Source organism: Crocodylus porosus, unplaced genomic scaffold, assembly GCF_001723895.1.
Source record: "Crocodylus porosus isolate Cpor-Errol unplaced genomic scaffold, CroPor_comp1, whole genome shotgun sequence".
Taxonomy (NCBI): domain Eukaryota; kingdom Metazoa; phylum Chordata; order Crocodylia; family Crocodylidae; genus Crocodylus; species Crocodylus porosus.
Window position 1 is genome coordinate 28,702,241 of NW_017728907.1, and position 24,901 is coordinate 28,727,141.

General features: G+C 48.6%; 1 protein-coding gene across 1 annotated transcript; it reads left to right on the forward strand.

Annotated features, from left to right (window-relative positions):
• Nucleotides 1-16,383: 16,383 nt before the first annotated feature.
• TBRG1 (transforming growth factor beta regulator 1) lies at nt 16,384-20,147 on the forward strand. Its single transcript, XM_019531009.1, has 2 exons — nt 16,384-16,452; nt 18,506-20,147. The coding sequence occupies exon 2, from the start codon at nt 18,582-18,584 to the stop codon at nt 19,734-19,736; it is 1,155 nt and encodes a 384-aa protein (XP_019386554.1). The 5' UTR covers nt 16,384-16,452; nt 18,506-18,581; the 3' UTR covers nt 19,737-20,147.
• The last annotated feature ends 4,754 nt before the right edge of the window (nt 20,148-24,901 follow it).

Genomic DNA, 24,901 nt, shown 5'->3' on the forward strand with positions numbered 1-24,901 from the left:
GCCAGTTCACTTAGCTCTAACTTAGGAAGAGTCAGTCCAATCATTTATAGCAAATTTTTAATCCTCTGACACACAATATCATTTGCTAGAAGCAAATTAAGTGTAAGGTCAGACCCAAGGAAGACCATGGAAGAAGAGAAAGATCTGGGTTGAGTAGTCAATCATATGTTGATTATACATCAGGAATGTAATGAAGATGTAATGCGCATTACAAGAGTACTCGTAGGTTGTCTAATGATAAAAGGAGCAAACTTAACTTTTTGCTGCTTACACCTTAACAGCACAAAGACATACACTTATTCCATTGTCTATCTGGCTACCCATAACAGCACAATAGTGGACATTGGCACATGTTCAATTTGTGCCGTTCCAAATGCAATTTCACATCCTAAAGTGCAATCAGATGCATATTTAAGCCACTTCTGACACTGCAATTGCAAGCAAGAAGTCAAAGTTGTGCCCTTTCAGTCAAGGTTTCTCTCAGGAAAGTGATATCTTTGATAGGAAAACTGAATATGCCTACTCCACTGTTCTCCAGAATATATCACTCTGCCCCCATTCACTGCACTGGAGCAAGAATTAACCCTTAATTATCCCAACAAGCCATGAACTGGCTCACTGGCCTTTCCAAAAACTACTGGAACCTAGGGAAAGAGCAGGTTGGGGCCCTGCTGCCAACATCTGGTCCCCCAAGCCTCAGTTTCCACCCCCTTCCCCGCACCACAAGCTTTCTAGTCATAAGCCTCAGTTACTATCCCATAAGCCAGCCACTATCCTGTGCTTCAGCTTCCCCCACAAGCCCTCCAGCCCCCTGAACCTCAGCTTCCCCACCAAGCCAGAGATAACCAATAGGTGGTGTCAGCCAGGTAGGCAATCAGCACTTCCCTATGCACTATTCTCAGGAATCAGGCAGCAAGACACACTGGAATATCTGCTTGATATCTTTCTAGTGGCAGAGCATGAGTAGTGCATGCTTGGACTCGCTAGAAACATTAATGTGTGTTGGCTGCTGTTACATCCCAAATTTGCTACAGCACAAAATTTCCACAAATTTGGAATGCCATAAATTGAGCCTGTGCCAACATCCATAAATTCTCACCTGTACCAGCTGGGGAGGCTCAGGAAAGTGGGGAGGAGGAGGGCAGCAGGTCTTCTTGGATTCATTGTTTCCCTCCAGTTCATAGCCCATATTTATACCTGGTTTACTCTAACAAATGTTCTCCAATTGGTTTCATTAAATGCCTTTGTTTAACTGAGACTTTAGGAAGCAGACCGCACAAGTTCTCCTATAGGCCTGGCAGGTTGATAAGCCAGAATTTATGTCCTTGTGGAAACTATAATTTTTGGAAGAGAGACCTTATGTCTTTTAACCACTTTGTAATGTTAATTACTAATACTCTCATTTCTTTTCACCTTGATTTATGGTCTTCACTGGCAAGGCTGCTTTAATATTTGCTATTTCTCTAAGAACATGAACAAAAAATATTTGTTACAGTACAACTACATCTGATGCATTTGGTTATACCAAGAATCAGGACTACTAACAGCCTGAAATTAAAACTATCACACTTTGTTTCATTTATCATAAGGACTTTTAAATGCATTTTTCTGTGTTTAATTTTATCCAATTACTGGTTTAGCTGGACATATTAATTGCTTTCTTTACATTGCTGATAAGGCGAGTTGAAAAGTCACTCAGAAACAGGTTTAGGGCCTTTTGCCTTAGCCCCAGTTTTGAAGCCAAAGCTATTCCAAAATATATCCAACATTGGCAACAATGGGATAGCAAGGGGCTGAACTTGATACCCCAGGATGTCCACTTTAGTCTTATGTTTTAATAGTTCTGTCCACTGCCCAGCACAGAAGGGGGATAGGCAGCACAGTGGCAGATAGGACAAAAATGCAAAAAAGGACAGCAAAAGCTTGGTCATGGAGCAAAAAGCTGGGTAACAGATTGGGTAATAGGAAAGATCAGAGAGTAGTACTCAGGGAGGGTTCAGGGCTAATCTGTGGCCAACTTTTTGGTAGGTGTGCCACCTCTGGCAGAGCATGTTGGGGCCCTGACTGACATCTAGCCACAATTTTTATTCTTGTTGTTGCTGGCGCTGTTATTGACTTTATGGGCACTAGCTAATGAAAACTAAGGAACAATTACAGGGAAGCTTAAAAAAAAAAAAAAAAAAAAAAAAAAGCTTCCTTGTAATTGTTCCTTAGTTTTCATTAGCTAGTGCCCATAAAGTCAATAACAGCGCCAGCAACAACATGCATTTCTTTAGTTTAGTTCTTTAAGCAGTTGTTCTCTGAAGAAGTGGCCAGTGGCCACTAGGTGGCCATCATGTCTCACAAACAGTGAAATTCTTTATACTGGAAACTAGACTAGAAATCATCCAGACATTTCACAATAAAACCCTACGCCTATTACTTAATACCAGTGCTTAAAGCACACTTAAAAACACGGTAACACATTAAAAATTTTTAACTGTTATTGCACAAATATGTCTGACGCATTATGGCTAAACTAGCTGTCACTTTTCAGACCAAGCTCTCCTGAGGGGCACCAATGCATGGATTAAAGTTAACAAATGCCGAATAGTTCTCTCTCAGGAGTTGTATTTCTTTACCTACACAGATTTTTCACTTCTTTGGCACAGCTTTCAGAATAAGCCATGGAAGCAGGAAACATTTTTTATTCCTTCTAAAGCAAGCCTTAGTTTGGGGTTAGAGGCAGGCAAGTAAAGCGTTAATAGTAGTACTGTACTAAGTCCTGCCTTCTATTCAATCGGCCAAAATAGATTGCTTAGCACCCTATATTACGATAGCCCTCTATTTGTGAGTGTGTGCTAACTAACAGTGAAGTAGTTAATGGCATACACACGCTGTCATCATTAAACTTCAGAGTGAACAATTATATTTGACATTTTCAGAATCATTGTTTCAGGCTGTGCACAGCTTCAGGTAGGAACAACTGCACAGGTTAGAGCAGAATTGCTCTGAAAGTTGTATTCTTACAAAACAGCTAGAAATTTCTTAGTATTTTATTTGCTTTTGCTTTTCTAATTTAACTATTTCTCTGACGATTATATAGATGACAGCCACTGGCAAAATCCCAAACTCATTAATTTGTGCTTGCATGTCCCAAGTCTATTAAATCACCATCACCTCATCCTTAAGAATAAGCCACAGAAAAGCAGAGACTAGGAGGAAGACCCACCTACCTTTTCAGGGACTCCAGCAGGATGGAACAGAATCACACTTACGTTTTTTTCCTGATGAAGACCTTGTGCTACTCCTAAGTAACAACAAGATGGGGCTAGATTTTATGACATTATTGAAGCATATCATTCTGAAATGCACAGGTATGATGTATTTGGTACCAATCATTACAGGGCTGGTATTCTAAAATAACACTTAAATGCTGAAGTATAACACAACAGATCCAGGAAGAAGCTTCAGTTTGTTAAGTTGCCATGAACTGAGTTACTATTAATCTTGCATATTTCTGCTGACTCACAAAATTAAAATGTTGAATAAGCATGAAATAAAAATAAGGAACAAGCCACATTTCTTGGCCACATTCCTTGGCCTACTCCTACGGACCAGGCTTCTTTGGTACCTCAGGCTAGAGTTAGGGAGAGGGTTCCAAGTAGGGTAGGTTTAGGAGTGTGCTTATAATTGGGCTGGTAGGTGAGGATAGTAGGGCTTCACTGGCTCGGATTACCAGTTCTACTCCTGAATTCAACCAAGCTATAGATAGGGTTGAGTGGTAGGGTTTCATTAGCTAGGGTTACAGTTGTGGTTGTAGTAAGGATCTCTGGGTTCACTTTATAGACGAGGCTTGAGTGCTTCCCAAACTAGGATTAGAACTATGGCTTTTAGGGATCCTAAACTAGAGATAGGGGATTAAAGCATCTTGGGACCTTGAATTATGGTTAGAATTAAGTTAGCTATTGAGTAAGAATAAGGGATATAATTATGGTTGCGGTCCCTTGTAGGCAGTCACGGTCAATGACAATACACAATAATGACATGTGCAGATGCTGGATTTAGCAAAAATCTAGATTACAACAGTATCTGCTTAAGCTTGTTTTAGCCATCAGCAGCAGTATAGGAAGGCAGAATACAGTCTGAGGGTCAAGGCCACTAATATTGGAACAGGCCAAGTAAAAATAATTGCTTTTTGGAAAACACTAATGGCAGTTGGAGAGGTAACAGTATACTAATGTTTTGTCTTCAATGTTTTAATAAATTAATGTTTAAAAACTAATGTTTTGTCTTTGTCTTTAATGTTTTAATAAGAAGTATTGAATTATATGTAGCTATTTGGAATCCTATTACATAACTGGTTTTTGTTGACTGAATATGGTATGGTGGAAAAACATAGTCACTTATTGCTAGTACAGTTCATTTTTAAGGGACCTATGCAGAGTGACAAAGTGTAGCTAAAGCAAGAGGCCCCAAAAGTCTGTTTCTGGGCAAAATGTAGGTTAGTGTTTAATATAGGGGTGGACAAAATATGGCCCACAGAGGGATTCTGCCTGGCCTGTGGCAGGTCCCTCAGTCCCACCTGGTCCAGGCACAAGCAGGGAGTGGCACTTGCAGCTGGTCCCACGCACCCAGGCATGCAGTGGGGCTGGGGCAGCACAGCTGCTGGACTCAAGTTCCCAGCAGCCCCGACAGCAGCAGCTCTTTTCAGCTGCTGCTGCTGGACCCAGCCCTACAGCCTGGGGACCCGATATCATCCATCAGATTAAAGGGGACTTAATTCAGCCATGGCTGTTCCAAAATGTCCCCTCTATGTGCAAACCAGTCATCAAGGCTGGAAGCAATGGTTAAAAATTTGGTATGCTAATGATACTTAAGTCCACATGTGAACTAAGTGTGATGTGCTATTGTCTGTAGCTGCTAGAGCAGGAGTGGAGCAACTGTTTTTGAAAGTGCCAATATCAAAGTTTTGGCAAACAAACTGAGCTATGCTACTGCCGAAATGCAAAAGATTAGAAGGCCCTTGGTTAGATCGTTATCTCACTGAGGACTGGAAGACCAACTGGTGGGCAACGTTCTACCGATATTACAGCAGGTTACCGAGCATAATGACCAAGCGATCATCACTGCCATTGCCGCACTCATTTGATACAAATGTCTCCCCAGCTCTAGCTTGCATCCAGGCACAGGCCCCACGTCAAAGTATAGTTATCCAAATACTTTGTTCAGGCCTTCAGAGTCACCTTCCTACTGAACTGGAAAAGTGTATGGGATCACGCCTCTGTGACAGAAAGGGATCTTTCTGTTTGGTGGAAGTTGATCCTTTTTGTATATGAAGAAACACAGTAAATTGTTGCTCATCTAGTCACTGTTAGTGCCAATTCTCAAAATTACTTTATACTCACTGGTGTTGAAGGTCTTGAAGTTAGTGAGGGAGTTGTCACGTGCCCGTTATGCCACCACCAACAAGTTTATAAAGACTGGTTACATGGGAAACCATTAACATGGAAGGGTGCTTGACTCATGAGGATGTAGGGTATGTGTATGAAGATCATAATTTGCAAGTATGGGATGAATGCTTTTATGAACATGAACATATCAAAAGCACATTGACATGATCAGTGAAAATAATTCTGCAGTAGTTTATGCTGGGAAAGGATGCATTTGTGTAAGAACATGTTGTCCTTTGGTTAATAGAGAATGCCATTAAACACAATCCATTTTGATCAAGCATAACCTATGTTTTTGTAATGTATCATCTATTAAAGTTGTTATTCCAAGTGAAAGGAGCCGATGGGGAAAAAGAAAAGAAGTCCCCAACTTGAAATGAATCAGGAAGTTGTTTAGGTTATATTTATTCAATTTTAGTTAGACAAAAGAAGAACAGTCAGAACAACACCTACCCCCACCTAAGAATGAAGAGATTGCCTCAAAATAAATTCCAGTTAAAGGTAACCATATTTGGCAGACAGAAGCAAGATTATTAATATGCATTAGAAGGAATGCTTAAGTTAATTTTATGCATTAAGAAATGCAAGCTTTTTTGGTATGTGGAGATAGGTGAGAGAGTATACCATCTGAAGCACTCCTGAAGAGATCTGTCACCGATCCAAGAGCCGGTCTTGACATCCGACGTGGAAGCTAGGAGCTCCAGACAAGACTTCACGGCCTGATCAGCCCTGAAACGCTGTAAATGCAACTTCACCCGTGGTGAGCATCTGCTTTGACTAGTTACAAGACCTAAAATTTTACTGCTACTTCAATTTTAATTAGAGTTGTATCTGTTCAATAAGCTTGCTTTTAGTTTAGGACAACCATCTCCTTGCCTGGTATAAGACCCATTATAGCATCACAGGGACACAACACAGTAGGCAGGGAAGCCCTGACTTTCCCTGCTTGCCCAGACACACCCCCGAGATCCCAGGGACATCCCTCAAAAGTAGAGAGAGCCAGGTAGACAAAATCCCAGGCCTTGAGGGGCCTGATCCTACATAGGAATTCCCAGGGTACACAGGGCTGTACTCCTTAAGCCCTAGGAGAACATGTCACCCACTGTCCTACAGCATCAACAGGCAGGACAATGGGCAATACATCCCAGCACAGCTGACCCATTTTATTTGGCGACATTTATTTCTAACCTTATACTGACCAGAGAAAATGGGGGAACACCACAGATCAGGGCTTAGGAAATTCCTGGGCCAAAGAGAAGTGGGGCAGAACAGGTTAGGAGTAGGGCAGGGAGAAAACAAAGAAACAACTGCCATGTGTCACAATGGCAGGAGTACTAACTCCCATCCCCTCTGCGCTAGCCTGCTAGATAAACACTGCTCTGCCTCAGGAAGCTGGAGACACAACCTGCAGGTCCTGCCTCCAAAACACTCTCTCCTGATACTTGCTTTGTGACTTAGAGGTAAGGCAGGGGATACCAGGTTAGGAGGACCCATTGCTCTGACCTAGTGACCTAGGGTGCAAGTATACTTCACTGCATAACCCTGAGCTCTAGTCTCTTCCAACCACCAAACTCACTAGAAGTTTGGACCAGAAGTTATGCAGTTAATATTGTAACAAGTCTAGGACTTGTGAAGCATGCACTGCTACCCCTGCCGTTGGAAACCTCAAAAAATCAAATTGAACTTTTAACCCACTAACCCATTTAAGCAACTTGGGCATGGTGGTTGAGCCAGTGAGAGTGGTGGGAAAAAGTGTGCATCTATTTCCAGGTAAAGATGAGCAACAGAGTTTCATTTTGAGAAAAAGTAACCCAAGTGAGATGACTGGATGCTGTATGATTTACCAGTGTCATTATCCTTTACCTCCCCCCACCCCCCATTCCCTGTTGTTCTTTCAATAAATACCATTTTATCTTTTAACCTTTACTTTTGGTCTCCTTGTGCGTCTCAACTTCAGAGAAAGTTAACCTGGCCATATCACCTGTCAGCATGATAATGTCACATGCTGAGAGGGAGCTTAATACTAACCCCACCTTACTTGCTCACCACCATAGCAGGTTCAGAGCCTAGATTTGGCCCCATTATAGTGCAAGAACAGACCAGACCCCATATTCCCTTTAGGCCAGTTCCAAGAACAGGCAAAGTAGCTAGCAGTGGTGTGGGATGTGGTCTACTTAGGGCAGCAAAGATGTCAGGTTATTTTGAGGGCAGTGGAGGGGGACAAAAATGTTACTTGGTGTTTAAAACAAAGCTGTGACAGACACAGGAAGGTGGAAGTGTCACTGGCTTCAGCCTCCAGTTTAGCATCTCAGGGAATAGGCTTAGCAGAGCTGGGGACAGGGACCCTGACCATGGAACTGAAGGGGCCACTTACTGCCTCTGTCATGGCATCTGCTCATAGTCTGCCTCTCACATGAGAATCAGACACAACCAAGTTGTGCGCCCAGGGAGGATCAGAGACCTGGTTATAGCCTGCTGTCCTGGGATCTGATCACCAACAATATGTTTCCTGTCCAGGCTGTTGGCTGGCTGGACAGAGCAAGGAATCAAAACATGAGTATCAGTAGGATATCAGAGCCCCAAGGGAATGGCAGTGGCAAGATGGAGGGAAAAAGGGAACAGATGCCCAATACTTCAGACCTCCCTCCCATTCACTCACAGCAATGTTTCCATCAGGCCTCTCCCCTTTCTACAGACAAGTGAGAGGCTCCCAGACCTTGCTGTACTCCCTATGGGGAAGGGCACCATAATGAGAAAACTACTGTAAACATTAACTGCCTCTATACCTCTCCGACTCAAAAAACACACCAAGCCCATATTTCCTGGCCATTTTCTCAGAAAAGGCCAAGACTGCATATTAGCCACTTCCCTGCCCTACACCATCTTCTCTTCCATCTCTGCCTGTCCAGCCACCTCTTCATAGGTCCACCACAGATGTATATGGAAGCAGAATAACATTTCCTGTGTTGTTTTCAATTCCCAATCTCCTACTTGCCTTTCTGTAGACTGTTGTTCACCATGTCATTGTTTTGGGATTATTGTGGATAATTCTGAAAGTCTTTCTCCAGTGACAAGAACAGTAGCTTGGGAAATCTAATTTCTGGGAACAAGGCATGAAGGCCCCCAAGGCACTATACCCCAGATACAGGGCTTGGGTTGGGGGCTGGAACAGCCAAGGGAAACTGAGGATGCTTTGCTGCAGCTCTGCCCCGAGATGTAGGGAGGGATTCTGTCCGGTGTTGAGCGTCTGTCCCAGAAGCTCTTACCACAAGAGGGCTCTGGTCACTCTCTCAACTCAGGTAATGGGAGGCGAGCTTCCACGTTCTCAGGTGCTGCTGCATCCAGAACTGGACTAAACCAATGATGTTCCTCCAGAGGCATCTGTGCTAGGCAGAGACAACAAGTCAGTTCCCCAGCCCAGCAGACCCTGTCCCTAGGTGCAGCCAAGCCCAACAGCCACACCAGTCTTTGTGGACCTCAGCTCCTGAGCCAGGATGTCAAGTGATGGAGAGACAGAAGAGAGAGCAAGGAACAGAGAGGCTTGCAAGTCCCAGTGCTACTGCCACTGACCACACACATACCCCTACGGAGTCCTATTCTCAGGGTCAGGGAATGGAGTAAGAGCTGGCTCTCCCCACTCCAGCAGCAAGGGAGGAATCAGAAGAGCCACAGACCCCTGCTTTTGCTGCCAGGCATCCACACTGCTCACACCTCACAGCATGCTCGCAGCTGCCAAAATGCTCTCATAAAGGGGCACACAAGGATATATTCTCACTTACTGATATACACTGGTACAGTGCACACATGCCGATATATACTGGGTGGCTAACATACTTGTACACACAATTGATGACACATACTGATGCAGACTGATTCAAGGACAGGTTTACACTCACCAACATAGGTAGGCAACCATTGATCCTCTGGATTATGGTGTATGTGCAAGAGGTCTAGTCAGGTGCCCGATAAATCTGCTTGTACAGAGCCCTGTGACCATCACACCAAGACCTTCAATGCATATGCATAGGCAAGAGTCTAAAGGAATAGAGGCTGCCCAAGACCTACCAGTCCCCGTTTTAGATGGAGAAAGAATCCAAAAGCCAGACCAAATCCAATGCCTCAACAGTTGTAGCTTCTGCCAGACAACAACAGATAAGAACTGCTGCTGACTGCCTAACACCTCAGTGAGGGCAGGATGATGTCCCTTAACCTTTCTCCAACCAAGGAGTATCCACAAGGCAGTCTGGGATAGTGTTTTGAGGTGCCTTATACTTGCCTTACTCTTGAGGTTGGAAGATTTTATGGGAGTTACCCTGCCACAAGTAGCCCCACCACACTGACATGAAGCCCTCCAAATCAGATGCAGTTTAGTCATACCCAGGCACATACATATGGACAGTCAAACTGACATGCATGTACATACTGCTGCCCTTGTATTCACCACATTTTTGCAAAATAATGCAGATAGTATGCATATCAGTTAGTGTGCGCAGTCTGACACACTCTAACAGACTCAGTCACATACAGATGTGCCAACACACATACTTAGTCGCATGAGACAGGCACACCCATATGCAAAGGTCACCGCTTGTTCTCCTGTTCCAGGACTCCTCTGCCCCTGCAAAGGCTGTTGAAGGTGCAGAACAGAGCTCATTGTAGAGAGAAAAAGGCCACTGTGACCATCCCATCCAACCTCCTACCAGCCCAAAAATCCCCTGTGTGTTGTCAATGGATCTCTTGTAGGGAGTGCATGTGCACCCCCCTGAGAAAAGCACTGCCAGTGCTGCTGGTGGCACCTGCAGGCAGTCGCCACTCACTGCCAGCAGTGTCTGAGGGTTGTTGCTGACTGCTGGTTAGCATTCACCACCCCCACCCCCCACCCAAACCACCAGCACTGCTGTGGCCATCTGCTGGAGCTCCCTCCTCAGCCTGCCACTGACACCGCCATGCTTGCCACCATGAAGACCCCACCACTGCCTGCAGGCAGTCAGGTGCCCCCACAGGCTCTGGAGGTATGCATCATTCATGAAGGGATCCCTGCCTCCAGCCCTATGCTGCCTGGCTGGGATGGGCACCATACCAAGACAGTTACTCTGGGCACTTACACACATGCCCATCTGGTCAGACACATTTCAATTAGAACACATCAGAGCAGACTCAGATCAATTAAAACGCTCCAGCAGCCTCAGTGTCACATGTATTCAGTATCCCCATATTTCAAAATGGCAGCAGGGATGCTTTAACTAAAGCTTGTCACATGAGCTTTAGTTAAAAAGCACCCCCATTGCTATTTTGAAGTGCAGGACATTGAATATGTAAGATTCTGCAGGTGTTATAATTACAGCAGCTCCTGAGAGCCACTCTTTAAACCCCCGCCCCAGAGCACCTATAAAGATGCCCCATCTGCACTGATCTAACCCATCCCCCATTGGGTAGAAACCTGTCTAACCCTCCACAGCCATTTATTACTGTAAGCAGCAGAAATCTCAGCAGGATTTGAAAGGCAACATCCTGAAACAAGATCCAGGTTCTACAGCTCTCACCCAGAGCTTTTGGTAACCAACAGAAGTCTTCCCATCGACCTCAATGGACACTGACCTGCATCCAACTGTCCCTCCAGCCAATACAGCTGCATTAAAATTGAGATGGCAAGAAACTAAAATAGACTTCACTTTGAAGGCAATAAAGCAAAGCCAAATTTCCTATGGTTGCACTGAGTAGACTTCCTTACCCTGAAAAAATCACAGGAGTAAAAACACAAGTCAGGAGCTAGTGACTGAGGGTGGGGATAAAACACTGTAGCTTCTGCCACACCTTGTCAGCAGTTTATTTATAGGGTACAGACAAATGAACAAGTTGTAGTGAGTTAACAAGGGTTAAGACTTTACCTCATAACAGCAGACCTGAAGTAGTTGTCCGTCTCCTTGCTTTTACCCTGCTGTAAAAGAGATAAGCTGATAAATTAGCCCCGTTTCTTTTGGAGCTAAGTTACATCAGTTTAGCTTTTGCTTCCAGTGATGTAACAGTGGGCAGATAAACAATTACTGCACATCAGCTTCCTGCTATGAATCCCCGCTCTTAAACTCACTGTAATCTGTTGGTTTGTCTGTATGCCTGGACTCATACAATTCAAGGGCAACCAAGCCACTGACCATCCCACCAAGCCTCCCATCTAGCCCAAGATAGACACTCCCATTCCCGTTACTGGGCTCCTTGTAACCAGTCCCATGACTTCTGGCTGGGCTGGAAGGGAGCTTGTTCAAAGATGCCACATAGCAACATGCAGACCTCCAAGTGCTGAAGAACCCACCCCTTCCCTCAGTGAGTTACCTCAATGACAAGTCCCACTCCCTGTTGGACACTGGATCCAGATTTCCCCATCTGAAGGTCATCCGTCAGCTCATGGCTGATGGCCTCACCTATCCTTGATAATCAGGAAAAGAGACCTCTGCTCTTAGCAGTTCCCTCTCTCAGGTAGGTGCCTGAAAGCTTATGATGCAGTCAGCCTTTTTTGTGGTGAAACTAAATACTGGACTTAGTAAGAAAGTCAGGGAGTTCAAAGACAGGTTCCCCAAGACCTCTTGTAGCTTTTCTGAAACGCCTTCCAATGCGAGGTATGGAGGGCAGATCTGGATTTAGTAGGTAGTAGTGAAAGGACTATCTTGTGGTCATGTTGTAAGCTAATCTCCACCACAAATTCTGAAGTTCACACAATGTTAGTTATCCTTGCAGAATGCTAAACTGAGCGGCACTCAGCTACCACCAAGTTGCCTCATCACATTCACTGTGAACAAAAAATCTTTTTTTTTTTTTAAATTTATAAAAAAGGAAGCTGGACAGGTTTCAGAGAAGAGTTACAAGAAAAGAGGAAGGCCTAGAAAACCTGCCCATGGGAACAGACTGGAGGAACTCCATGCATTTAGTTTACCAAAGTCAGACACAATCCATGTACATAACCCTTTAATGGGGAAAAAAGATTTTTGCTAGCGGAAGGCTCCCTAATGTAACCTGGGCGGTACTCCAAGAGGCACCCCCTCTGCAATTGAAGGGATCAAAGCAGGTGCACAAGTGCTGTGGGAGGTGCAGGGACTCTCCTCCCCTATAGAGCAGAGCCAGACCACCAGTGAGGACTTAACCAGATACCTTTTAATACTGGGAACATAACAGGCATAAATCAGAGGGTACAGTGGACACTACAGTGTCCCAAGGAGAACAGGATTCAGCAAAGGTTAGACACTTACAAGAGACAGTATTAACAAAACATAAGCAGCAGAACAAACAATATGGGTTGGTGAAATATAAAAAAGCACAAAATGCAAAGTGTCAAATGACAAGGAAATATAAGACCTAGGTACCTGGAAGGGGGGGGGGGGGAGAACTACACAATGGCCCCTTTCCACTGGGAGATTTGCTTGTTAGTTAGGTCACTCAGTCCCAGCTGGGGTGACTTGGGTTATGAGCTCAGATCTCCCACATGGTAGCCAGAAAAAAATCGTTAGTGGTGGCACTGTTCCAGCCTGCCAGGGGTCTTGACCTTCCCAGAGCCCCAACCTCACATTGGAGCTGCCTGACCTCTGACTGGAGGAGCTGGAAGCAGAACTGGGAACTTCCCAGGTCACTGCTCAGATCCTTGCTAGAGCAGGGAAGCCTCTCCTGCTGGCTGCAGCTTCTCCCAGGGATCCTGGAGCCCAGTGGGGAGCTTTCCTGCCAGCCACACACCATGCTGCTGAGGGTCCCACTGCTGCCTGCAGGTCCTGCTCTTTCAGGCTCTTCTAGGGCACTGCTCCTGCCCCACTGGCCCAGCTCTTCCTTGTTGTCCCTCACTAATCTCTCCTGAGTCAGCCCATGCTGCCCTTTTTATCCCCTTCCAGGTGACCTAAGGGGCTAATCAGCAGACATGGAGCAGGGGGCGAGTCTCTGGGGCCTGATTGGTGTGGAAAGGGAATCCCAAGTCCTCCAATCATCTTTTGCCCTTTCAAAACCCCTGGGATAGGTCACTGCCAGCTAGCCTGTCACATTAATATAGCAAAGAAGGAAAAATCAGTTGGTCAGGAAATCAAGTACTAGGACAGGACTTGAGAGGAGTGGTTCTTCATCGCTCTACAGCCAGTCCTGTCATCCCCTACTCCACACTGAAAAATATCTCCAGTTGTCACTTATCTACTATGCTTTACTGCATAAAAGCAGCCTTGGAAGTGTCCTGCCTTGGGGCAGGAAGGAATCTGACAACAATACCTCACTGTACCAGAAGACAAAACCAGGAGTAAGTGGACAGCGGGAGCTCATCTTGAACATAGCTTCTCCAGCTCAATCCTTGAGTCTGGCCTGTTCCAGGCCTTCAGTCTCTCTGAACTTGGATAGAGGGTCTGAAGGTCTCTGTCTCCAAGTCCCAGAACTACCGCTGCACTTCTGCCCCTCTGGGGTCTAGATCCCAGAGCCTTGGGCTTGCCAAACACAGTAGATCCCTACAGTATTCCTTGCTCAGGCTCCTGCCTTAGGGCTTTTGTGCCCATACCACCAATTCAACCTTCCAATGAAATGATATCACCCTCTTATGCACTCATCTTCCCCTAGAACCACTCCCAGTTCACTAGGTACTCATCAAAACAGAAGTTTCAACTTACAGGTTCATCCTCACCTCAGGGTAAATAGATGCAGTCCATAACACACGGTTTTGCTCATTAGCCCTGCTAGTCAACCCAAAAAACTCCAACTGAAACTTACTCCCCTTCCAGGACTACTTACTTCATCCATCACAGCCCTCCCTCCAACCAGCAAGGATAACCCATCCTTTTCTGCAGTCAGGACTTGACTGCTCCTTTCTCCAAGGACTAGAGCTTTTATACTCCCTAACCCTGCCTCCTTCCTGGTCACCTGACCCATTCCACTCCACCTGGTAGGAGTCTCTGATTGCTTCTGCATTGTTTATGGTAGTGGTGAGCTTGCTACTTTGCTTTCCTTGTCTCCACCATAACTCCTTTTCAGGCCTCTGGCTTCTGCTGGCCCAATAAGTTCAAACCCTAAAGGGGCTTTGCTAGCTTTTCTCCAAAACAGGTGGTTGACTCCCCGTTACAGGCACCAGGATCTACAAGCAGGGGCAATTAACTACTAGAAAAATTCCTTTAAGGACAGGACAGGTCTTCCATCACCTCACATCTGTAAATGGAAAGGGGAAAAGCCCTCTGACTTAAGTCAGGCAGGAGGCTGGATAGGGTGGCAGGGGCAGAACAGATCATTTGGAAATCTGAGCGCAAGAGATGCCTTTAAAATTACACCAAAGCCATCTCAGGAATTTATTTCAGAGACAGAGAACAGACTGTCATGCATCCAGAGCTGTGCTAAGGTAGCTACGTTACTTCTATTGCAGGAGGTGGTGCACATGGAACAGGTATTTCATGCTCCACCGCACTGCCTCTTGATGCAATATTAAGGCTGTGTACCCATGTCCAGATACACAGAGGCTGAGATCAGGGTCCTTTCTCACCAGAAGTTGTACAGACACACACAGCTAGATTTTACTGCACCTATGAGGTACCTAAAGGAACTTAGTGCCATTCTATTCCACCCTACTCTAGTCCTGAAAGTCCATTAAAGCATCTACTTTTGTAACACAGCGTCAGACCTTCAAGACCTAGTCACAAGAAAGTAGTGAGGAGGAGGGCGACCCACTCACCTTTGGTACCGTTTTCCAGGAGCTAAAGCAATGTGGGACAGAATCACATGTGGATACCTAACAGGTGGGACATGATCTGGCCCAAAGGGACTGAGAGCAGGGCCTTGTCGCACTGGGTGCTGCATAGATGCAGTCTGAGGACAAACCACAGGACTGAATCATTTCCGTTACCTTCAAATCTGAGAGCAGAAACCATTTGTCACCCCAATATAGAAAATCAAAATATTTATTTAGTCCCAAACAAAAATCCCTTGGCTTTTTACAGGCGTTTAGAGAAAATACCTTAAATATCCCAGGGGAGAGAGTTTCCTGGGTTTACTTCTGGATCAGTCTTTTTTTTTGAAGAAATTTTTCGTGTTCCAAGCCAAATAAGACAAATCAAGTCCAAATCCATGAGTCAGTCCAGAACCGTATGTGGCCCTACAACCGGCAAACATCTTCCACCCCCACCAGGGGCTTCAGATGTTTCTGAAGTCTTTTGGTAGACATCCTGGATCACTCACTGAATGAAACCCCTGCAGGCCCACGCTAGGGCACAGGGAGAAGTCAAGTCCCTTGTCCCATTTCTCGAGCCTGTTTCCTTGCCCATTCACCAGTGTACAGCAGAGGTAGGCAACCCCTGGCACGGGTGCAGAGTGCAGCACACAAAGGTATTTTGCTTGGCATGCACACCTTGGAGCAGATGGCAGAGAAGGGGTTGGGGCTGTGCTGCCACGACAAGAATTGGGCCCCTTGTCGCTCCCCCACCGTTGGCCCCGGGCACGTCAACATCTTACAAGCCAAGTGTGCAGGTGTTTCTGCCCAAAAACGCTGCTGACCCCTGGTGTACAGTCTGCCTCCCACATGTTGTGCTTGCAGAGTGACATCCCTCTGTCAAGCTAAGGCAGTGGCTCTCAACCTCTTCAGACTCGAAGCACCCCTTGCAAAACGTCAACTTGGTTTTCACTTTTTTTTTGGACCCCAGAAAAATAATCGGGCAACTCTTCTGTGGCAAAGACTCAGAAAGGCCACGTCGGGTCCCAAGGGTTTCCGCCCCCGCTAGGGATTCCTGTCTCTGGGCTCCCACCGCTGGCACCGCCCGGCAGCACCCTTGGGAGGCCGGATCTGCATCCCCGAGCGAAGGCCTTTTGGCTCAACGCAGGGTCTCGGGCTCCACGTCGCAACAAGCGGCCCAGGCGGAGCGAGAGGCCTTCAAGGCGGCCCCGCCGGACCCACAGCTGCGCCGGGGATGGGTGACGCGGGCGGAGCAGGCAGCACTTCCTGGCATAGGAGGGCGGAGCCGGCTGGTGGCACCGCGCATGCGCATGCGCCTGACTCTGCGGATTGCGGCCACACAACCTAAGAGCGGTGAGTACGGGGGGGGAGGGGCGGCGGGGTTCCCTACCTGCCCCCGGCCCGAGGACCGAGCTCTGTGCAGCTGCCTGCAGCAGGGTCCCGGCGCCCCCCATGTCCAAGTGGGGCATCAAGCCGTGTCACCTGCCCAAGGCCCTTCAGCCGCCCACGGCGCTCGTTCAGAGTTCTTGCATGGCAATGGGGCCACATTTAGGACCTGAACCCGCCCCGGTGGTGAGCAAGTAGGGTTGGGTTAGTATTAGGCTCCTTCTCAGCATGTGGAGATGGGCAGCTTAACTTTCCCTGAAGCTGAGCCGCACAAGGAGGCAAAAGTACAGGTTAAAATATAAAACAGGGTATTTATTGAAAGAAAAGCAGGGAGTGGAGCAAGCCCCGCTTGCTCACCCCCTCTCCCAGCCACGAAGGATGCTCTTCTTTGGCCTTAAGATGGGCTCCTTTGTGAGCTGTGCACTGGTTGGAGACCCGAAGCGGAACAAGTTAAATCAGGGCAGCTGATTCTCCCTACTGAATCCCCACAGCTGCCATGTAGGGTCTGCAGGTAGTCTGCACCCCGGCGGCGTTGGGGCCGAGGTGAGTGGGTGACAGGTCCTTGCTGCACCAACAGGGTGGGTCTCCGCCTTCCAGGCTGCCCTGATAGGTTGGTTCTTTTGGGAACTGGAGATGAATTTGCTTTTGTGCTCCCTACACATGCCAGGCAGTAACTGAGGAGCAGAAATCATAGAAAATTGGAGTTGGAAGGGACCTCAGGAGGTCACCTAGTCCAGCGTTTCTCAACCCGTGGGTCACAAGAATATATGAAAGGATCACGAACAAACTTTAAAAATGGATTCTTCTTTAAAGGAGAAAAACATGGGCAACACTGTCATTTCCCTTGCAGGCTGGCAGAGCTCCAACTTGCAAGGGACTGCTTGGGGCCTCCCATGCCCCACACGCACCCCAGTCTGCCCCACACACTGGGGTGGCAGGGGGAAGTGGGTCAGGAGTGAGGGGCACTGGGTTGGGACTGGCCATCAATGTTTACAAATGGGTCCTGGAACAAAAAAGTTTGAGAGTCCAACCCCCGCTCAGAAAAGGACCATCCCCAACTAGACCGTTCCAGCTGGGACTTTCTCAAGCTGGGCCTTAAAAGCCTCCAAGGATGGAGATTCCACTAGCTCAAGCCACCCACACCAGAGGTCATACAAAAGATGTCCCCACAGAGACAGATGCCAAGCAGTGGCCCAGGGATCCTTGTTTCCAATGACTGACTATTCCCAGTCCCTGTAATCCAGCTCTGTTAGCCCCAGCACTCTCAATGCAACACAGTGCTGTGCACAGTTTCCAGAGCTGGCTCTTGCATGCATATATTTCCCCAACCAGGTGCAGTATGGACGCATTAACACTAGGCTTCACACAAGTTGATTATTTGTGCTCACAGCACTGCAGAGCAGCTCTGAATCAGAGAGGTGGGCACAACCTATACAGCCAGCTGCACCAGATGTCCAAGACTATGGTGTTTCCAAAGGCAATGCTGTGCAGTGAGATGCCCGGTTGAAGGAGACACACTGGCTCCCTCTGGGAAGGTAGTGGGTGCAGAGCAACATAGTATTTCAGCCCAACTAACTGCCTGACACCATGGGGTAGGGAGCTATGCATCGTTCCCTTTCATATTTGTTCACAGCATTTTGAGACTCCTTGGTTGAGAGCCACAGGTCTACCAGACCAAGGCAAAGTGAGACCCACTGACTTTGAGCTGAAAAGAAACAAATCCAGCCTGGAAATCTGGAGCTAGTGGTCGATGATCTCCCGAGGTCCCTTCCAGCCCTAATGTCTATGAAATCTATGTCTATGAAACAGAGGGTGGGAAGAGTCAGTCATTGGGAAGAAGTATCCCTGGGCCACAGCTTGGCATCTGTCTCTTTAGAGACAGCTCTTTGTATGAGATCTGTTGTGAGTGGATGGAGGAATCCCTGAAGATTGCTGGACAGGGGTCTCTATTTGGGTCATGGCAGGCCTCAGAGGCCTGGGCCTATAGCTGTAACTGCTTTGTCTGGTCTCTTTGCTCCAGTAGGTGCCAAGACATCTGTCAATTCTGTGGTTCCCTCAGGTCCCAGAGAGCACAAGGGCAGGCTTTCGTTGGGGTGATGACGAAAGTGTCGAGGAAGAGCCAGAACGAGAAGTACCGGCTGAAGTACAGCCGGCTACGCCGGGCAGCCAAGGCCATGGTGTTCGAAAATGCAGCACTGTGTGATGAGATTGCCCGGCTGGAAGAGAAGTTCCTGCATGTGAAGGAAGAGCGGCGTTTCCTCCTTACCAAGCTGCTCCAGCTCCAGGCCCTCACAGCCGAGGAGGAGGGCCTTAGTTCCACCAACCCGACTACGACACCAACAGGGGGTGGCCCACCAGGGTACAGCACGGCACCCGCACCTGGCCCGGATGAGACACCAGCCACAGGGAAGCGCCCCAAGAAGGGTAAAGAGAATGGGCGGGCAGAGGCACTACGCCGTGCTTCCAAGCGGCGGGGAGCAGCACCTGATAGGGGGGTCCGGCGGCTGGTCCAGCCTGTGCCACTGGACTCTTCAGGGCGGCCGGTGTTCCCTATCACTCTGGGTGGGCTGACAATCTACAGCCTAGGGGAGATTGTGTCTGACCGGCCAGGCTTCCACGACGAGGGAGCCATCTACCCAGTGGGGTTCTGCAGCACCCGGGTATATGCCAGTATGCGGCGCCCTGACCAGCGCTGCCTCTACACTTGCCAGATCAAGGATGGTGGGACTGGCCCCCGCTTTGAGATTGTGCCTGAGGATGAGCCTGGTAGTGCCCTGGCAGGCCCCACAGCTGATGCCTGCCACGCCCAGCTGCTGGCAGCCATTGGGGCTGCCCGAGGCCGGCCCTACCCCGAGCTAGAATCAGCTGGGGCCGACTTCTTTGGGTTTTCACACCCAGCTGTGCATAACCTTATCCAGAGCTGCCCTGGGGCCCGCAAGTGCAGTGCCTACCGCTGGGTGCGGTTCGAGGTCTGTCGTCCTGGCGATGGGCAAATGCCCCAGGGCCTGCCGGATGACTCAGCTGCCACCAACTTCCAAGCCTTCCTCCGTCGTGCCCAGGAGGAGGAGGAGCAGCAGCAGAGGGACCATGGAGGCGTCACCACTGTGGTGACCACTACTGCTGCAGCTGGGGGAGCACTTGGCCTACCTACAACCCGGCCTAGCCAGGCCTTTGCCTCACCCCGGCCCTATGGGGATTTGTTCCTGAGCCACCAGTCTGCCCACTGCAGCCCTAATAGCTCCGATGAGTGAGACCCCTTCTATCCTCTGGTGCCCTTTGCCCTTCCACTGTCCTGTTTCCTAGGCCCCTGATGGGGACTTATTTCTGTACTTCTCAGTATGTGCACCACCCATGTCTACTCCATGAGACCCCTCCCAGTCAACTCCCTTTTTCTACCAGCTGAGCCCATACAACCCCCCCATATTAACATAGTTCAAAAAAATCTGTGGATCCCCCTTCCCCTCTGAAGATCAATAGGGGAGTGGCCAAGTCTGTCCATTGGGGAGAAATCCACGGACATGCCTCCTATGCATCTTGAGTATCTCCAGATATAACAGGTGGTACTCCCCCAATGCAGTGAGGTATTCATAGCCAGTGTGAGGTGTTGAGAAGAAAGGTGTCTGTTCCTAACTGCTCTGGAATAAAGAAGATGGTGAAAAGCACTTGTACTGGCTCCAGCTGCTGCATTCATGGCACTGGGGGAAGGGTTGGTTCCTATGGTCTTCATTGTGGGAGGATCTGACAGCTAATGGGTCTGGAGCTCTGTCCCTGCATTGGGCATTGAACAGACTGATGGATACTTCTGGATGTGGGGACGCTTAGTGCTGGCCTCATCCCAGCTGCAGGGCTCCTCCTTCCTGCACAATCAACTGACACAATCCAATCTGGGTGCAGAAGGCTTGCCCCCCTGCACTGTGGGAGCAGATCTTGCCCTGTGCACCTGCTGCTGTACAGAGTGACTCTGCCTCAGCTCTGCAGCAGGTGGATCACACCAACCCCACCCCTGGGGACCCCAGAGCTGGACCCTGCCCTGGGCCTTTTATAACCTGCTTCTGCACTGTGCTGACATGACCTCTGCTTGGACATCAGCACCCCCTGCACCTCATGTGCTCTGTTATCCTCTGCCAAGACTCCATTCCACCTCCTGACCCCACCTCCATCTACCCCCCAGCTCTGGGAGGGAAGTGGGGTCTGCTGGGTTAGATCGGGGGCTGGGAGTTAGGACACCTGGGTTCTCTTCCAGCTCTGGGAGAGGAGTGGGGTCTGATGAGTTATAGCTGGACACCTGGATGCCTGGGCTGTGTCCTAGCTGGGCTGCAATAAGCCATGCCCCGCCCCCCACCTCCTTACTTGTCAGTTCAGCACAACCCCACTCCATCCCATCCTGCCAGCCTTCAGTCCTCTCCATGCCTAAAGGGGGTTAAACAGCGAGAGCAGGGCCCGGAGCTGGCAATAGCAGAGAGATCTTCCTGTGCCTTTCCCTCCGCCCAGATGCCTGGATGGATGCCTGGGTTCTGAGCCCAGCTGCCAGTCCCTGGGGGATGTCATCTGGGCAGGAGGAATGAGGATGGCATGGGGGAGATGTAGGGGCTAACATCACAAGAGTACAAGCTGCTGCCTGGAGGAGCAACCCACAGATTGGCCCTGCCTGGCCTGGGAGGGCTGCACAGCAACCCACTGTCTTACCAGGACCCTAACTCTGACCCTGACCCTTCCACTTGTCTCTCATGGCCAGGACTCCCCATTCCCAGACCCAACCTGCTTTCCTGCACGGAGCAATGGGAGGAAGAGCCATGTGTCCCAGTCACCACAGGATGCAAAGATTCAGAAATGTCAGGAAGCACCTGTTCAGGCAAGGGGAGTTCTCAGTTGCTCTGGAACGGGCTATATTCCAGCCCCGGCTGCTCCATTCTAATCCCAGAGTCAGGTTTCTCTGCTTTTCTCACCTCCAAGGATAGCCAAGGTCAATACCTGTGCTTATTACATCTGAGGCCCTCAGCAATGACCCCCAAGGATTGTTAGAATTATAGAAACATGGAACCAGAAGGGACCTGTAAGATCATCAAGTCTGGTCTGCTGCCATGGGAAGAAAGTTATTGGGCTCAGATGAGCTCAGCAAGGTGCCTGTCCAGCCTCCTCTTAAACACCTCCAAGGAGGGTGACTGCACCACCTCTGCTGGAAGTGTGTTCCAGATTCTGGTGACCCTTACAGAGAAGAAGTGTTTCCTTATGTCCAGCCTGAATTTACCCTCTATTAGTTTATGCCCATTGGTCCTTGTCCTCCTGCCCTCCTGAAGAGTTGCTGTCCTAGTTCTTGATGCTCCCCACTGACATACTTGTAGACAGCTATCAAGTCACCTCTCAGCCTTCTCTTACTCAGACTGAAGAGGCCCAGTTCCTGGAGTCTCACTTCATAGGGCCTATCCTCCATGCCCTTAACCATATGGCCCTTGTTTAACGCTTTTGTTTGAAATGCAGCATAGCAAGGCTGTGGCCATGGGGCAGCCATGATGCCCCCTGGTGGCCACGCAACCCCTGTCTGGCTCATGCTGGGTCGCAGCCCTTCCCTTGAATCTTGCCCACCATGCCTTTCTCTTATTGAAGGTTATAAACGGGAGGCTGCCTGTGGGCTCTGTGTGAGCCTGAGCCTGGGTCGATCCCCACTGGGCCTCTCCTGGGTCCCCTCAGTCACTGTCCTGTGCCCCAACCTAGCAGGCCCTCTCAGGCTGTTTATAACCCTGCCCGGCATCTCTTACCTTAAGGACTCCTTGCATTGCTCCATACCTCCCCTGCAGCACGCCCCAAGCCTCACAAGTGTTTTCTGTCTCCAATGATACCTTTTCACACACTCGGCCCTCTTGGGCCTTTGGACCCCTCTGGCCCTGCACCCCTCCCCTTCTCTGGGCTCCTAGACCTCTGGCCCCACACACTACCCCTTCTCTGGGCACAGGGACCCTCTGATCCAGCTTAGCCCTTCCCCGGAGCCTGGACTCTGTGGGTTCAAAATAAAACAAAAACCACATGCCTGTAAAACTCAGTCTTTCTCTGCCCTGGGGACTTGCCTTTGCTCCTAGGCCTTCAGAGTTGTTTAGATCAACTCCAGTCCCTTCAGAAGCCCTGCTGCCAGGAGCTCTTTTTTCTCTTTTAAGAGAACGTTTCGTGTTCCAATCCAAATCAATTCCAAATCTGTGAGTCAATCAAGAACCGTAAGTGGCCCTACTACCGAGCTACTAGCTTCCTTGAAGGAGCAGATACACCCCAGTGCCCTGATACACACAGCATAATAAGGGAAAAGGATTTTAAATCACCTAAGGGTCCTATGTTCCTTCTTATCCTCTTTAAGGGGTTCCCTGTCCAGGGGCCTTGGGCAGGTTTAGATCTCAGGAGATACTCCCCATTTCTTTGGGTCAGGGGGAATGTTTCTGCTCTCCTCCCTCTCATTCTCCCAAAAGTAGTTCTCAACTACCTGGTTTTTTATCTCCCTGTTATAACCCTGCATCCTTTCTCCCCACAAAGGATGGGAAGCCAAGGTGAAGGAGAGAGTTCAGAGTGCTAGGTCAACTCAACCATTTATTAGAAAATATAATGATAGATTTAGACAGTTAATAAATCATTAGGTTTCAGAGTGTAGCAAATGCAGTAAGCTGTCTTACCACCTTCTAGGTGGTAATATCAAGGGCTTTGGGGCACCTATCAAGGGGCAGGGCTACCCTTGTGGCCCTCGACAACTCACCAAAACACATGAAGTAGCACTCCAGCCAAAATAATTGCCTACCCCTGCTCTAGAAGCTCCTCATGGATTTTTTCTAGGATGGACACCACTGGCTTCAGTGGGCTGTCCTCCACCTGGCCAAAAGTCACAGAGTTCAGGGCCTGATTGAGCTGGTGAGTAGGGTGACTGCCTTCCATGTGCGAGCTGTCAGCACCTTCTCTTTGCTGGTGAACGTTTTTCCTGGTAACATGGGTGACTAGTGCCTCCTAATACTGGGCGGGGGGCACCAGCAGCCGATCACCAACTGGGAGGGGGGTCCCCCAGCGGCCAATCTCCACGGATAGCATTAGTGCCAGTGGCAAAACCAGAAGTGCCACCAGCAAACCCAGAAGTGCCGCTAGCACTTCTCTTAGGGGAGGCACAGCCAATCTCAGGGGGTGCACGTGCATCCGCGTGCACCCCCTACACATTGCCAATGCCTGGTAAAGACTGGCCTGTATTGCTGCATCAGGTGGAAGGCCTTGATTGAGAACTTCTCCCTTTGTGTCCTGATCACTTTGTTTAGGATGCCATCCCACCCTTCTGCTGTAGGCTTGCCTGGACAGAAGGCCTAAACTAACCCTCCTTCTACCTGAGACCCCAGGCCAGGCACCTGCAATCTCCAAGCCTGCTGCAGGAGTCCCTGGTCCACAACCTGGCCTTGCAGCAGGAGATACCAGGCTTCACCTCTAGAAGCCTCCTCATGTCCCTGGTCCAGTCATGCACCATCAAACTGATATATCTCCTTGACCCAGCCTGGTCTGCCTATAAGGTGTTGTTATGAGGTTTTAGGCCTTAGCATGAGTGAGGTTTATCCTGTGTAAGCAAATCTATTTCTCTTTGATAAGAGAAGGGTTATTGTGCAAACTGGTTTTAACTTGTTGAAAGTATAGAGTACATGCTTTATTGCAGAAGTGAATAGGTCAACTAACACCAAAACTATAAACATCATTAATAACAAAACTATTACAAGCTTTTTGAGAAAAGCTGGGGGCTTTGTCTGCCTGAAACACTAGGCATAACACCCCAAATATGACACCATTGAGTCACAAATTTAGAAAAGACAGCAATCTTTGTGGACCCTGTTTTCACATTCATATGATTTTCCTTATAAGGTAAAATACCCCTTCAAACAAAATTATCCAGTCACCCTGGAACTATCAAGTTAGAAAGAAACTCTGTTATAAAAGTAAAGTGCCCCACTGGAAGTTGAGAGGAGTATGGGTTTATATGTGACAGACACGGCAGGGCTGGCCTCCCCTGGGGGCTCTGAGCCACTCCACATGCTCTGTGCCCTTGGGTATGGCTGGGCGAGCCCATCCAGTCTTGCTAGCAAAGCTGGTTCTACCTGGAATCTCTTGTGCTACAGTGACTGGACACCCCCTGTCCCCACCCATAGCTGGGCTGGGATCACAGTCACATATAGCATGTATTAGCAGACCATGGAGAAACATTGGGCTGTTCTGTGCTGAGTGCTGACTCCTACAGATGCAGAGGTAGGAGGGCAGGGAACATGAGCACAACATGTGGTCAGGCAATGGATGCTGCAGAGTTGGGTGCAATGGGATGGGGAAAAAGCCATGGTGCTGCAGAGGTGGGGTGCATTGAGTTGGAATGTAAAGCCCTGGGTGCTGTAAGATTAGGGTGCAAGGAAATAGGTGCTAC